This window comes from Lycorma delicatula, chromosome 10 (assembly GCF_047948215.1).
Source record: "Lycorma delicatula isolate Av1 chromosome 10, ASM4794821v1, whole genome shotgun sequence".
Taxonomy (NCBI): domain Eukaryota; kingdom Metazoa; phylum Arthropoda; class Insecta; order Hemiptera; family Fulgoridae; genus Lycorma; species Lycorma delicatula.
Window position 1 is genome coordinate 43,795,353 of NC_134464.1, and position 15,754 is coordinate 43,811,106.

The 15,754-nt window shown below is 29.2% G+C and overlaps 2 protein-coding genes across 6 annotated transcripts in view; one reads left to right on the forward strand and one right to left on the reverse strand.

Moving 5' to 3' along the window:
- The window catches only part of LOC142330981 (uncharacterized), a 113,325-nt gene extending 109,325 nt beyond the window's left edge, over positions 1-4,000 (forward strand). The window contains exon 4 of the mRNA XM_075376476.1: positions 3,662-4,000. Within this exon, the coding sequence (XP_075232591.1) occupies positions 3,662-3,806 (145 nt within the window). The 3' untranslated portion in view covers positions 3,807-4,000. The remainder of the gene's footprint in view (positions 1-3,661) is intronic.
- Positions 1-15,754, reverse strand: part of LOC142330980 (uncharacterized) — a 58,840-nt gene that overhangs the window by 7,488 nt on the left and 35,598 nt on the right. For 3 of the 5 annotated variants that reach the window (XM_075376473.1, XM_075376472.1, XM_075376470.1), the window contains one exon: positions 14,809-14,942. Coding sequence is in view for 2 of the 5 variants with exons in the window: in XM_075376475.1 (XP_075232590.1) it covers positions 14,784-14,942 (159 nt within the window). In the remaining 3 variants the exon portion in view is untranslated. Of the gene's footprint in view, positions 1-8,445; positions 14,943-15,754 lie in introns of those variants that run through there. The other 2 variants (XM_075376474.1, XM_075376475.1) reach the window with 2 other exon arrangements.

Sequence of the window (15,754 nt, forward strand, 5' to 3'; positions counted from 1 at the left end):
CTGGTTACCACAGCTGATATTCCAAGAATTTCTGTGGGAAAAAATCTCTATTAATTATCACACAAAGTGGTAGGTGAAAAATACACATTGTAAAATTTTTTATGGCTTAAATTTGAAACCATTGTGTTACAACCTAAGGGAACACATAAACCAAAACTAAAAAAAGTACAGCTTCTTCCGACAAGACAGAGCAATTTGCCATGGATAATCAAACTGTCATAAAGGGTGCTAGCCTCCACACTCCCCCTAGATTTGTCTGGTTGTGATTTTTCTTTTAGGACTATTTGAAGAATAGCCTTTATGAATCAAATCCCCACACAATTGATGAACTGAAGGCGAACATTTAACAAGAAATTGAAGATGTTTTGTGCCAGGTGGCTGAATATGATCACTTGTGCACATAAGTGAATTGTTACACAGGTTTATCATTACTCACTTCAAACATCATTTGTAAAAACAAATAAATTTTTGCTAATGTAAATAGAAAATTTAATTAAGTTTCCATTTATCATTTCATTCATAAAATGTTACATTTTACAACAGTATGTAGCAGTTTGGTTTTAAGTCGGGCAAGTAAAAACATCAGCAATAATGAATATATAAATCAGAGTTAAAATCAACTGAAAGCAAAAACAAACTTCATTTCTGTATGGAGCAAGTCTAGCTCAATTTTTTGATCAGAAAAAAACTTTAGGCAATTTTTTTCATATTGATTGCTATTTTGATGCTTGCGCAAATAACTTAACTCATATGAATTATTACATTTATTATTGGGGTTAATGGTTTTCTCTCTCCAGTCAAACTGCAAAGTTTTAGTCTTACTGATTATAAAATAAATGATATAAATGTTAGATGTCAATCAAAACTTTTACAGGCAGGAGACATCATGCGAAGTTTATTAAGTAGTTAGTAAAGCAGTCTCTAACGGTATGAGAAGCCCATAAAAAATAAGAGAAATTAAGTTTTTCAAACATGGCACTATTAGTGAAATATAGTATTAAAAACAGCTTACCAATATATTGATTTCTTCATACATTTTCAGCCATTCTGCCATATTAGGGAGCAATTTATAATTATTTAGAATTAAAATATATAAAATTCACAAGATAAAATTGGAGACATAATAACTGGTTGTCATATGATACAAATTACTTCTGTTTTGTAAAGTGTCACAATTGTTAATCTTAATTTTATATTTTTTTATATATTTTACTTCTAAATTCCTCCTGAAGATAGATGGCAGAATAGCCCAAAACATTTGAACAAATCAAAAATATATTGGTCAAGATATATTTAATATTATATTCAAAAAATTAGAAGATACACCCTACAATACACTTTTTTCACCAGAGGAACAGGACTATTTATTGAACATTGTTATTTTAAGGGAAAAGCAACCCTGATTCATGTCTTTGTATTTCAGGTCCTTTACAAGTATCAAAGCCATTAGAAAGACTATTACAGTCACAAATTAATGTATCCCTTCTGATAAATAATGCTTTATTCACAAATTTCCTCTACTCAACAGAAGATATAAAGAACATAAAGTTCTTCTGCATGACACATAGATTTTACTCAAGTGGAAAAAAAAATGTTTTTACCATTCTTCCTATATCATGGATTTGGCACTAAGCAAATACACATTTTCATTATTATCAAAGTCTGTTTGGGCACTAATAGCAGAATTCTTTAATACAAATTTAGAAAAGCTAGTGTCATGATGCAATAGTGTCTAAATATAGGTGTCAATTGTGGCATTATAAAAATTATATAAGCATGGCTAACAAATATAGACAATTTTATAATTCCTACTCACATGAATAGTGGCAAGAAAAAAATATTAATAAAAATAAGATTTGCAATTATTGTTCATATACTGTTTTTTATCTATAGATGATGAATTACTTGCTGTATAAAATACCATATACTGCTGTATATAAATACAGAGTTGATACTTTGTTGAACAGTATATGAAGAAATCCATTAATACAGATTTAATGTACAATAGAAATTTGCCCTCATTTACATTTTTTAAGCCTTACAAAGTGATTTCTACTGTGAACACACTAATTTCAACATTTTTCAATGGCTCCCTCTAAATTATGGATATCTTGAATACAAGACCTATTTATTACCTTAGCACTCAAAGATTACCTCAATTCAGAGATTTTCACTATAAATTAGTGAAGTACCAAAATGATACAGTCACATCATTATAAAAACTCAATGTGATAAAATTGTCAGATTACTGTCGCCTTAAAAAATATTTAAACAATTTTTTGACTTGGAAAAGCTGTACCATAAATAACATCATACCATTACTGGTATCTTTATAATGTTAAAAGTCAGTACTGGTATTTTTTATAATAATTTAATATTTTTTTATTAAGAAGAAACAAATAAGCTTTTATTATCAAAAGCAAACAATAATAAAAAAAATTGTAACAGGTTTTGCTTAAGACTGACATGTTCTTTTAACAAGGGCACTTATTATGACATACATATAGTTCATTGAACAGCATGACAAAATAATTATTTTAATACATAATAGTGCAACCAACATTGTGAATTGAAATTATTAAAAATTATTTGTTGTCCTGTCTTCATGCAACTCAACAAACTACAATGTCGTGTATATGTCCATGATGAAAGTACTTGTCAATCACATGTTACTTCAGTATACTTTATTATATATGTTTCAACAATATATATAAGTTTAAATGTATATATTGCGATTTATAATAGTTTCTATTCCCGTGAATGTTTTAATGCAACCTATATATGAAAAGAAATGCTATTTTCTTAAAGGCATTAATAAAACTGGAATTATTTAACAGTAGATAAAATGGAATTAACTCATCTTCATTAAAATGCACACACATTTTACAAATGTTTAACATAAGTTATGCCATGTAGGTACTATGGTAGCAAGAAAAGTTATTTAAACCATTTTATGTAGTTTTTAAAAAAATAAAAATTTTATGAAGCATTTTAAGTTTCACATTAGAGAGATCAAAGAAAAAGAATATAGGAAAAACAAAAATAAAATGTTAACTCTTAAAAAGGCTAGATATAAATAGTGCATTGAAAATGAAACTTTGGAATTTTAGAGTGATGTATTACTTTCAAACTATGAAAATCTTTCAATAAATTTTTGAAATAAACAAGCAATAATGAATCGAATACATTTATCTATTTCAGTAGTTCATAATATATGCACTGCCATTAATAAAAAAATCTTGCAAACTATTTAGCTTTCAAAAGGAAGGGACATGAAAATCTATTCCTCAGAAAAATAAATTGTGAAGGACATATTCGTAAAAAATAAATGAACTAAAGTATCTAATGTAAGTAAAACGCCAACAGAAAAACAATCATACAAAACCTCTAGTATTATGTAAACATATGTGGTTCTTGCTTGTTAAAATAAAATATTGTACTTCTAACTTACATTTCATACTTAGTTTACTACATTAGCTAGTGCTAATGTTTGTCAGATTTGGATTAGGTTTGTCAGATTTTAAACAGTTATTTAATTAATGCATTCAGTCAATTTAAATTTGTGAATATAAATACAGAACTCAAAAAAAAAAGTTAACTTAGATATATTATACCGCAAAGTAAATCTCTTTAATAAAAACTAAAATTGTTTCTTTTCCAGACACAACAGACAGTTTCGCTATGAAGAAAGAGATAAAGATGGTCATGTTAAAGGTCATTATGGTTATTACGATAAGGAAGGTAAACTTCAAGTAGTTAACTATGAAGCAGATCCACACACTGGTTTTAAAGCAGAACCTGCGTGAAATGATTATTATTATATAAAATAAAAGAATAAGTTTTATCAAATAACAGACAGAATTCAATATGGGATTTTTCCCAAAATGGTCACCAAATAATTTATTAAACAGACATGATGCAAGACATACTATACTGAAATTATGTAAATATAAAAAATAAAAAAAAATTGATCAAACAGGATAAACAATAATAAAATTTTACAATTTTTTATAAGAAAAATTACAATATGAATATATGTAATTAATTTGTAAATAAAATTTTTATGAACAATATATCTATCAATGTACATGATTTTCCATTTACTATGTAATATTAGATTTAAGCATGGAATGGTTTTAACACCCCTTTTGCACTTCCTTCAACCTTATGTACAATTTGCCTGAACTAGTAAACAACAGTTATCTAGCCATCTAAATGGCTAGCAAATTTAGCCCAGAAATCAATTATTTCGTGGGTAGAGCTTCAGAACAACCAGGAATGTGGTTCTATTGTCCAGAGGACAATAGAAAATGTAGAGGCATTTTTACAATTTGAGCTCTCAACTTGCAAATATGCAATTGCCCTAGTTATATTCATCACTCACTGCTTAAATTCTTCATGAACATCTTCATTTCCATCCCTACAAGATGTTTGTAGTGCAAGAATTATCAGCATGCGAGATCTAGAACTTACGAAAACAAGTACATCAAGGGGCAAGCGTTACATGCCATTATCTAGCTTGCTCCTTGATGTAACTTGTTTTCTTTAGTTATGAGGCAAATTTTTTACTATCCAGATGGGTCAACAAGGAGAATATGTGCTCTTGGAGTGTAAACAACCCCAGAGAGCTTCACAAGAGGCCACTTCACAGCGATAAGGTGTGGACTGTTGCAAGTTTGGGAGTAATTGGATTTTTTTGAGGTAGACAAACTAATCACTGTTAAATCACAGTGATATGTGGACATGATTCAAAACTTTTTTAAACCAGCTCTAGAAAAAATGCAACTAGGGAATGTCTTGTTCTAAAAGGATGATGCCATGACCCTCACTGCTCAGAGCTTCAATGAAGTTTTGAGGCCAATGTTCCCCAAATGACTCATCTCGATTCGACGTGACATTCTACAAGCGGTGCACTTGCCCAATCTAATGCTGTGATTTTTTTATGGGGAATATTCAAGGCAGAGGTTTTTAAACATCACCCACCAACCAGTTTCAGCTGAAAAATGTTATTTGTCAAGAAATTATCCCAAATTCTGATCAACATACTGGAATGTGTAGAGAGAAATTTCAGGAATTGGTTGCATCATTGTACAGAGAATGGTGGTCACTACCTTCAAGATATTTTGTTTAAAACTTCAAGTTATAATCTTTCATTAGTAAAAAATAAATTTTGTTTATCAGAAATACTTTTTCTTTTATTCACCTTCAAAAAAAGCAAGTTTCTCCACCTCAGCCTGTATTTATATTACAGACATGAGGTACAAGTCCTTCCACCAAAAACTGACCAGCAATCAAATGTATACCTACACAGACTAGTTAAAGGAATTTTAAGGGCAATTTTGCAGCATTCGTTACTCAAGCAGCATATTAGTTATCACAAAATGACAAGAGGAATCCATATGTTATACTCATGTGTTCGTAAAAACTCTTCTTTGCAGTTACTATCATACAGATGACTTCCTTTACAATGCACTAAGCTTTAATGTTATATAGTTTAGTGCCTAACATTCTGTCAAGCTTATTTAAAATTTCATTTCAGAATGCATACAAATCACAGTAGATTGTGTGACTATAAACGCAGACCGAGAATAAAATTTAATAAACATGGTTTAACTGACGTCTTATAGCAACATTCTCTGTGTATTAGTTTGATTTTGTAACCAATCATGTTCTGTAAGAACTACATCTCTTGAAAATGAAATTTACAATACTGGTTGATCTCAGTAATTTATTTATTAAAACTATTCTCAAGATATTGGACATTTAGTAAAAGTGTTAGTTTTAATTATCTTTATAGAAAGCTAATATAGTTTTTCATAGAAGAAATTATCTTAAATAGTATGAATGTGTAAAAATTGTATATGAACTACTGGAAAATTCATTCAAGTGAAGTCAAATTTTTTTTATCCTTATGAAAAGCATCAAGGCAGTATGATGATTTCATCACCACTAACTAGTTTTTGAAACTTTTAGAACAAAATTATTTTAACCAGATAAGATTGAAATATTAATTGTCAACTGCAATTTCATTTGAAAATTTACCAGTAGGCAACCTGCTCTAAGGAAAAACGATTTTTTTTACATTTACTACTTACTGCTCTTTTTTTTTAATTTAAATGTTTAGAAAGAAGTTTCATGAACAAAAATTATTTTAAACAACTTTCATAAACATATTTTTAACTTAAAACAGGGGGTTTTTAAAGTTCAAAACACTATTTATAAATGTATTTATGGAAGATTATAAAAGGATCCTTCCAAAAATAAAGAAATTTTCTTTTTGCTTCTTATGATCTAATCAAATTATTTTCCAAATAAACAGAACACTCATTGCTTGAAATACACTTTTATTTTAGTCATAAACCAAAAATCAAGACAGTAATTAAGCAAAAATGAGGATGTGAAAAGAAATTTTAAACAATATAATATAAATTAATAAAGTTGTTGACTGTATGAAATAATCATAAGATTTTAAATGAGGTCCCAGATTAAAAAAAATAAAAACCAATCTTATGAAAAGATAAAAATGAAAAATTCTGCTTCGGCCACAGCATTTTCTAAAATATTGCCTACATGCTTGTCATAAGGATGAAAACAAATTTCTTCAAAAAACAACAGCTGAAATTTTATATCAGGAATAATCAAGTTTAGCTCAACTCAAAAGATAAGATTAGTAAAAAAAACTACATAATGGAATAGTAATTTGAAGGAGCAATAATAAATCATCACTACTTTATGTATCTTCTGTACAAAAACATTAGCTTAAAATCCTAACTCTCTCCAGAATCAACAAGATAGCATGATGTTTCTCCATCCTATTAGAATAACGATTAAAAAAAAAAACTTCCCAGGAGTTAGATCAAAATATGGATACTTATCATGTTTGAAAGAACCAGCTTTAAGCTCAATATATCGAGGGACAGTTAAAATGTACTGCAAACTGGAAAATAACTACACTCTTGAGAACAAAATATCACACAATTAGACAGATACTAGCATCTGGCAGTTCTATTCTACTATCCTCTTATTTTTGCTAGTCATCAATGATAAGTAGACTGTAGCTGCTTTGTCAATGTGTCTAAAACAATGCGTGTAATGCAAAGGCTATTGTGAAGTTGAAATTTGAGCCTATTCTACACTTTCCAAATTTGGTGTTTGTGATTTTCACTTCTTTTGCAAAAGTGATTTCATCAAGGATGATAAACTGCAAGATGTAGTAAGCCGTGGATCAAAAAAAGACTGTCAGTATTATTCATGGAAGGAATTAGAAAAGTGATCCACTGTAGGGAGAAATATGTATCTGTGAATAATGAGTACATGTAAAAATAAATGAATGTTTTTGTAGCAAATAAGGTATACTTCTATCATATTCATGTGACATATCTATTGCGACTATGTGATATTTGTTCATGTGACTTAAACGTAATATATTTTTTTGCATTTGGGAGTTATGAGCGATTGTGTATTACATTTCATCAGCCTTCACAGTTTGGATATATATGAACAGAATAACATGAGAATTTACATTACATTAAACTGCTCTAAAAAGAACATATTATAAGTTGCTGTTTATTAGATCTTAAAAGCTACCTTCAACACTTTGGCTGCCAACCATTTACCAGGAAGGCTGCTTCTCCTGGCGTCAACTGTTTTTCAATAATTCAGAATTTATTACAAACTATTATTATTATTATTAAAAATAACAGAAATATTTATATAGGATTAAATCTCAGCTTCTTTTTTTAAAATTCATATTGTATATAATATACATAAGCTGGATATATTACTTTTGCAGGTAATAAATGAAAAATGCACTTTGACAAACTGGATATATATTATTTTGGAATTTCAAAACAAATCACATTCACATCAGTCTTATTCCATTCTTTATACATTTTTCTAAAATTGCATATCATTATCAATAGCCTTACTCATCACAACAGTAAAAAAAAAAAATATAACTTCTGTAAGCTGTTTAATCTTTCTTCTAATCGAGTTGGTGAAACTAACATTGTCAGAGAAACTTTTGATAGTGTATTTATATATATTAACTAATATTGAATTACATTTAAAAGGCATTTTATAATAGAATACATTATAAACCATAGAAAATAGATGATGTAACATTACATGAAATAACTGCAGTTTATAGTGTCAAAGTCACACTATCTTTTATAAGTACTTGGCTAATGGGTAAACCTCTTTTCGAAGCAATCCTGATCATGCAGGAGTATTTTGCAACTTAAGACATAGTAATTACTGGTAAAACTGAAGTTTTATCGATACTAGGATTATTGTCCACATTTATAGTATTAATTTGAAGTGTGCTATGTATCAAGAAATTACATGAGATGCACACATGCTTTTGAATATTCCTGGTTAATTTTCCCAGATATTTATAAGATATTGTGAATGAAAGGACAGATAAATCTACAGTAAGTATACACATTGTAATGTTTAAATCTCTTGTTTAATTTTCACTTAAACGTTAACAGCACCGAAACGGAAAATAATGACTGCATAAGAGGGTTAACAAATAATCAAATGAATAAATTATAGGCTTACTCTATTCATTACGTACATAAAAATAAATATAAATTTTCAGTAATGTGGAGGCTGTATTTATTTTTCTTCAATAAACTTGTAAAATATTTTAAACAAAACCCTTTATAATGTATCCACTCATACTCTACCATACATCTGACAAAATACATAAATAAACAAAAACAATATGTTATATATTACTTACAGTATACATATAATATCTTCTAAAAATTAAATCAACTGCTAACAATATAATCATTAATAGAATAAAAATATATCTATATATAAATTTATTAATTATCACTTAAGATAATAACATATGATACAAAACAATAATACAGTATATACTAAGATAGAAAAAAATTATAAAAATAAAGTAACACATAAGTATGGTAGAGTTTTAAATTATTCATTTATAACAAAAGGAAGACCAAAAACTCCTAAAAAGAAATTAATAATAAAGATAAATAGAAAACAAATGAAGTTTCTAAAAAACTCATGTTAAATAGAATTTCCATTTCTGAAATTCTGTTTTTCAGCATATGGAAATTAAATTCATTTTGGCAATGCCAGGAAATTTACTGATTTTTTAATTTTCTAAAGCTGCAAATTTTAATGAATTAATGTTACATCATTAAACAGATAAAGGTGACTTTTAATTTATTTTTATATAAATTAAAATATATTTAATAATTTCTAGAATATAAAATTTTATTTTAATTAACTTTTGAAATTAATACAACAGATTTCAACATGTATCTCAACATGCAATGCTTTTTGGTTGTTATTCAACTCTCTTATTTTCTCTATTCAGCTTCAGAAATTTTTCATTGTCTAATGAAATCAATCTTAAAGATAAAGCATTAACATTACAAATATTTTAACAGGAATGTATGTGCTCAGGGGCATAACTAGGCTGGTGCAACTGGTGAAATGCACATAGGCCCCTGAATGAGGACTCCCCAATAAAGGTGAGGCTCCTGTTCAAAAAAGAATTTAAACAAACCCCCCATGGTAAACAAAATACACGTCAACTGAACATTTAATTAAGGTTATTCCTTATTACTGCTGCAATTGCATGTGAATTATTTTGAAAAAAAGAACTAGTGGGATAGTGGTTGAGTAAGGGGGGATTCACAGCATTAACTGCAGTGGAATCTGTAAGTTTACACATTGGCAAGTTAGCTAAGCAATTTTCAGACTACGATGCACATCTATCACAAGCTTCCATGCCTACTACCTCATAGGTGCACTGCACCACTACTCTGTTAAGACCACAAAATTCTGTCAATAGTGTAAGTTAATATTCATTGATGCTGATGCATATGAAAGAATTTGTCATTGGTAAACTGTTTATTACTGACTAAATGCTTTTTAAACATATTTGTTAATGAACCATACATACATAAGTTATTTTTTAAAAAACTCAACGGAAGAAAAGAAAAGATGAGCATGCAGATGTTCTGCTTCTCATTTGGCATGGTTGACCCAACCTACAACTTACAGTCATATCACAGAAACTAATGAAAGTTTAACCGGAAATAATTGACACAATACTGTAAATATTAAAAAAATCTTTTTGAAAGTTACTTCTATTGCTGTAAAATGTGTAATGTAGCTATAAACATAAGAAAATTGAATAAGGTTAGTTTCGTGACAAATAAATTTCACTGAATTTTTTGTTTCATTTCATTCGATGACCCAACTCTCTTTATCATGTGTAAATTAAAGCACAGATTAGTTGTTAACACTTCTACTGCCGACAACGTCATTTGACAGCAATGATACCGTCCTCACATTCAATTAAATCTCATCATAGATGGCTTATTGGTTTAAAATAGCCTCTTTTTTTTGTACTTTAGCTCAGCCCATAAAATACTGAGGATTTTTTTTGGGATCAACAAATCATATAATAGCATGTTACTTTGTTTCGTTCATATAAGCAAATGGAAATCATTTCAGATTCTGATAAGGATGAGAGTTTTGGCACGAGTTAAAACCAAAACCTACAGCAATCAAAATGCAAATGTTACACATAAAGATCAGTGCAGTGCCAACCTGAGATTCAACTATCAAACACTACCGTTGAGTTGATTGTTTATTATCCAAGCGAGTACGAAAAGTAGTATAAAAAATATCCTTACGTATTTCTCTCATATTTCTATTTTTAACAACTTTTTTATTAATTAATAGATTACTGTATAAACAAAATAAACCATAATCAAATGAAACCAAGTAGTACTAATAGTCGCTGTTTGATTTACAGATACAACTTGTTCAACATTGTGATGCTGTAAAAAATACTTCCCATGGAGAAAAATTTGACTTTCCTAAATCTACTACTCAAACAAAGACGACAAAGTATATCATTGATTTAACACTTTCAGCCCCAACTAAAAAGTAAGCATGTACTCCCAGCCCACGATGTTTTTATTAGCAAGAGCTTAACCCCCCATATGCATAAATTTGACACATACTAAGTTAGGTGCTCAGATTCACAAGTGTCACATTGAATCACATAATCTGAATTTATTTATCATAGTGCAAATCCTTATGCATCACAGGTACATTGAAATAGCACAGTGTCTTCTTTTCCACGGGGCTTTGGGACCACAAGGCCATGGTAGATTGTACATTGGTCAGATGATGGCAGCAATGCATTGTTTTTATAATCAGCTGTTTTTGGCTGCAGTATTACTGTTGCTTATTTACTTTGTCGTTATTGATACTGAAAAATGAATTCTGATGAAATAAAAGCGGAAATTGACATTTACGATAGTAGTGATAGTGAATTAAGTGTATTTAAAAATATGAGCGACTCTAAAGACCCAACAGAGTTTTTCAGACCTTGAAAATTACTGTACTGATAATGAGGTTACTAAAGTGAAAGAAACTAACCTTAATATGGACGTAGACATATTAACAATAAATGACAAACAAAATGAAATAATTATCATAAAAGAAGGTGACGTCACAGTTTGGCACAACGTTCATGGTAAATTGAATAATTTTGATTATATTTCTAGAGACCCTCCCGGTGTGTCTGCAATTGTTACAGACAGGTTAGCAACAAATTTGCCTTTTGAATTTATTTTTTATTTATTAATGACAAAATTTTAAATCTGTTGGTAAATGAAACTAGGTGAGCAGTGTGCCATTAAATATTAAAAGAAAAAAAGAGTTGCGTTTTAGAAAAGAGATAACATTTTTTGTGTTAATTTTATGGATGGGCTTTGATAAAAAAAACCCAAACTATGGAACTATTGGTCTAAAAATGTTATTTACTATATAACACGTTATCTAAATGTATGAGTCGTAACGATTTGAAGCCATTTTTAGTAACATACATGTTTGGCAAAGATAACATCACTTATCAACGCATTTAAATGTTAACTTTCAAAATGCAATGAATCTATTTAAGTACATATGCACTGACAAATCAATGATCCCTTTTCCTGGCAGGCTTGTATTCTACTTATGAACTCTAAAACTGTTGAGAAAAGTATACTTAATAGAGGGCAGATGATTGTCAAGGAAAACTCTAGAGTAGTAATCGGAAAGTGGAAGGACAGAAGGGGATTGATGTGCCTAACAAAATGTGTATCTGATCTGTATCAGTAAAATAAGTCCATGCAAAAAAAAACCTTGGGCTGTGGATATATTACCAACTTTTTAACTAGGTTTTAAGGTGTATCAAACTGATGCACATCAATTGAACTCATAATTCACTGTGTATCAATTTAATGCAAATGGGACTGAAAGTGTTAAAATCATTTCAACCTCCTGAGCTGTTTCCAAGTGACAAACAGAATGGAAGCCCCCTTTCTAGCAAGTAATCACCGTTCTTTTGTTAATGAGATCGGGTCTAAAATTCAACAGATTTTGGTGGTGTTACTCTTCAATATTAGATTGTGTTTACTGCTAACCATGCTGGTTTATTTCTTCAAAAAACCAACTTCAGGAACCCATAATCTGTGATTGAAGGCATCTAACAGAATGATTAAGACACACAAGAATTCACAAACATATTATTTCTTGTGTAGTAAATGAACAAAGGAGAAATCATATTGCTGTAGATGAGGCTTTAATTAAAAAATGTTTTTAAAAGTGTTATTGATGTCTCATTCAAGTTAGCCACATGCAACCTTCTATTTTGTGGAAAAAGTGCATACACCATGCACGACTCAAACAAAGGAAACTTTCTTTCAATTACTGAACTTCTCTTTGAATATTACTCTTTTAAAACTATCAAAAAAAGTATGGCTTTGAAAATTATTGAGTCTACTATTCAAAATGAAGTAACATCTTTTTTAGCTGATGAAGATCAGAATAAAATTCTATCAGAAATAATAAGTGCATAATTTTTTTTCAATAATTATGGACACAATACAAGTAATTAGTGATGAAAATGGAAAAGCCTTGTGAAATAAAGATATGCGAATTGTTTACTTCTTTTACAGCTGTAAAAAACACAGATTCTGGACTTGCAGAAAAAATTATCAAATTATTACAGAAAAGGTCTGCATATAACATAAATCTGAGGTCATGGATTTGACGAAGCTGCCGAAATGAATGGAATGTACAATAGAGTCCAACAAAGAATAAAACAAATCTCACCATATGCTTATTTTGTCTACAGATCAAACTCGCTGATACAAAATCAAATTTTAAGGTGACTATATATTATCCAATGACCGATACTAGATGTTCACAAATTGACATCAGATTCGGGCATGAAGTCAGTAGTAGATGCATGTAGGGTAAATTCAACCTTCTTTTTTGCTTCTTCTATTGATGATTAACAGGGAAAAGAAGCTGGAAAATTTGCAGAAATCTTTCTTACAATATAACACCTTTGTTTACATCAGAAACATTATCAGTCAGAAGTTATTTCAGATCTAAGATTAAAAACATGACTGATGTGAAACTGCTTGCTAATCTACTGTTAACTGAACGTAGTTCTTTGACTTCTAGCTATCCAGATGTATGTATTGCTCGTTGTATATACTTAACTGTTCCTGTACCAGTGGCCAAAGCAGATTAATTTCTAAATTAAAACTCATCAAAATCTACGTTAGAAGTTTTTAGTTTTTAGAATCGACAATGCCAAAGTGGTTTTGCTTTATTGCCAATAGAAAACGAAAGGGCATGACAGTTTAACATTGATATCTTTGCTGATATGAAATCGAGAAAGAAAATCTTTAAATTTAATCAATGTTTTTTGCGGTTGAATAAATAATTTATTTTCCTGATATCAAGAAAATTTCAACTTTAAGGTCTAAATAAAAACTGTTCTGATCTTATTGAAACTATGACGGCCAAACTTTTTAAATAAAAAACCAAATCAATTACACGTCATTGACACCATTCCTTCAAATTTGTAAAACCAAGTATTATGTTTTTGTATAGTTAAATCTAATTCATAATACAACGTGTATATAAATTAGTTTTAACCCTCCTGAATTTAGTTTGGCAACTGCAGTCAGGGGTACCATCTGAACCTTCTGCACTGGAGCCTAGCTATGCCACTGAACAAGCACAGCTATGCTGATTAGAAAAAGAAAAAACAAACAAGATGTACATATCAGGAAGTGAGGGAGAAATAATTATTATTAATATATTAAACAAGGACAACAGATACAACTGATTTTGAATTTTATTTTGAACTAATTTCAGGAACCTTCAGGTACCAATAACGTGTCATTTTAGTAAAATTTAATGACTAATAGACATTTAATAATACACCATTTGATATACAGATTATTAATAGCATCAATAATGTAAATTATCATAATAGAAGTGATTTTAAAAAAAGTTAATAAAATATCTCCATTTAAATTAATATCATCTAAATCTTTTTAGTAAACTTCAGTCTTACACAAGATCAACAATAGGAATTCTTGGTTAACCTTATTTGCATTTATCAGTATAATTATACACTTACTTAATAAATTCACTAATATATTGAAAAAAAAAAAAGAAAGTAAAAACTGATACTAATTACATACAGTACACACACAAATGTTACACATCTAAAACAGATACATTCACACAAACATATAAATCTGTCAGCATTACTTTAGATAAAAAATTCACCACAGCATCAACAGTGAATAAATATTTACATTAGGATTTAGAATCATTCAACAAAGTCTGAACATCAAATTTAATATTTTGCATAACAGACATCACTCAGCCATAAAGTTGAAAATGCTACTGTTATGTGAAAATATTTGATTTTTTTAATCATCATCAAACCTAATCGAATTAACAGTTGTTGATATCTGGCCACCACGATAACTTCCACGTTTTTTCTTTGTTTTTTCATGTCTAAAAGACTTTCCCTTTGTATGTCTTAATACTTCGTTGGCTCGTTCACCCCACGAACCTCTCGCTCCTTTCTAAAAACAAAATAACTTTAGATGAATAATCATTAAAAAAAACAAACTAATAAATTACCAATTACAAAATCGGTTAATGATACCATTTAACAGTATTTGATATCAGAAATGGCATCTATTAGTACAATCATAAGAATTTTATATATTTTCCTTCTTACAGCATTATAAGAAAAGTTTTATTTCCATTTTAACATTACACCCATATTAATAAGAGCAAACACAATAATATTACTCTAGAAGTATTATTATTCAAGTTTAAAGACAACAAACGTTAAGCACATCAGCTACACTTGTTAACATTCTGCCATTACTCACATATTTTTGTCAAAAATACTATTTTTAATACTTTTATTTTTAAATTGTACATTTCACCATTGTCAATTATTTTAAATTTTCTATAATATATCTGAGTGGTTATTTATAACCGAGTAAAATAAGTATAAGAACATGAAAAGAATTGCTAACTACCGTTAAGAATATCTAGTAATTTACTTTTACATTTGTTTTTTATAACCATTTAACTATATATGCACTACCTCAAAACAGAAGAGATTACTTATTTGTTATTTCACACTATCTGTCCCACTTTTTACGGCTGTGATGCATGAAAAGCATCTGCCTGCGAGAGGTATCAGAATTGCTCTCTCAAGAATATTGATGTTCAATAGATATTCGATGTAGTAAGCTTGGTATACTAATACAGTATATTTTGGCTTTGTGAAGACAACAATGAAAAAAAAATCACTTCACTCCTTCTCTTGGTAAGCCTGGCAAGGATTCCTTGCTAATTTTTAATATGAATATATACTTTT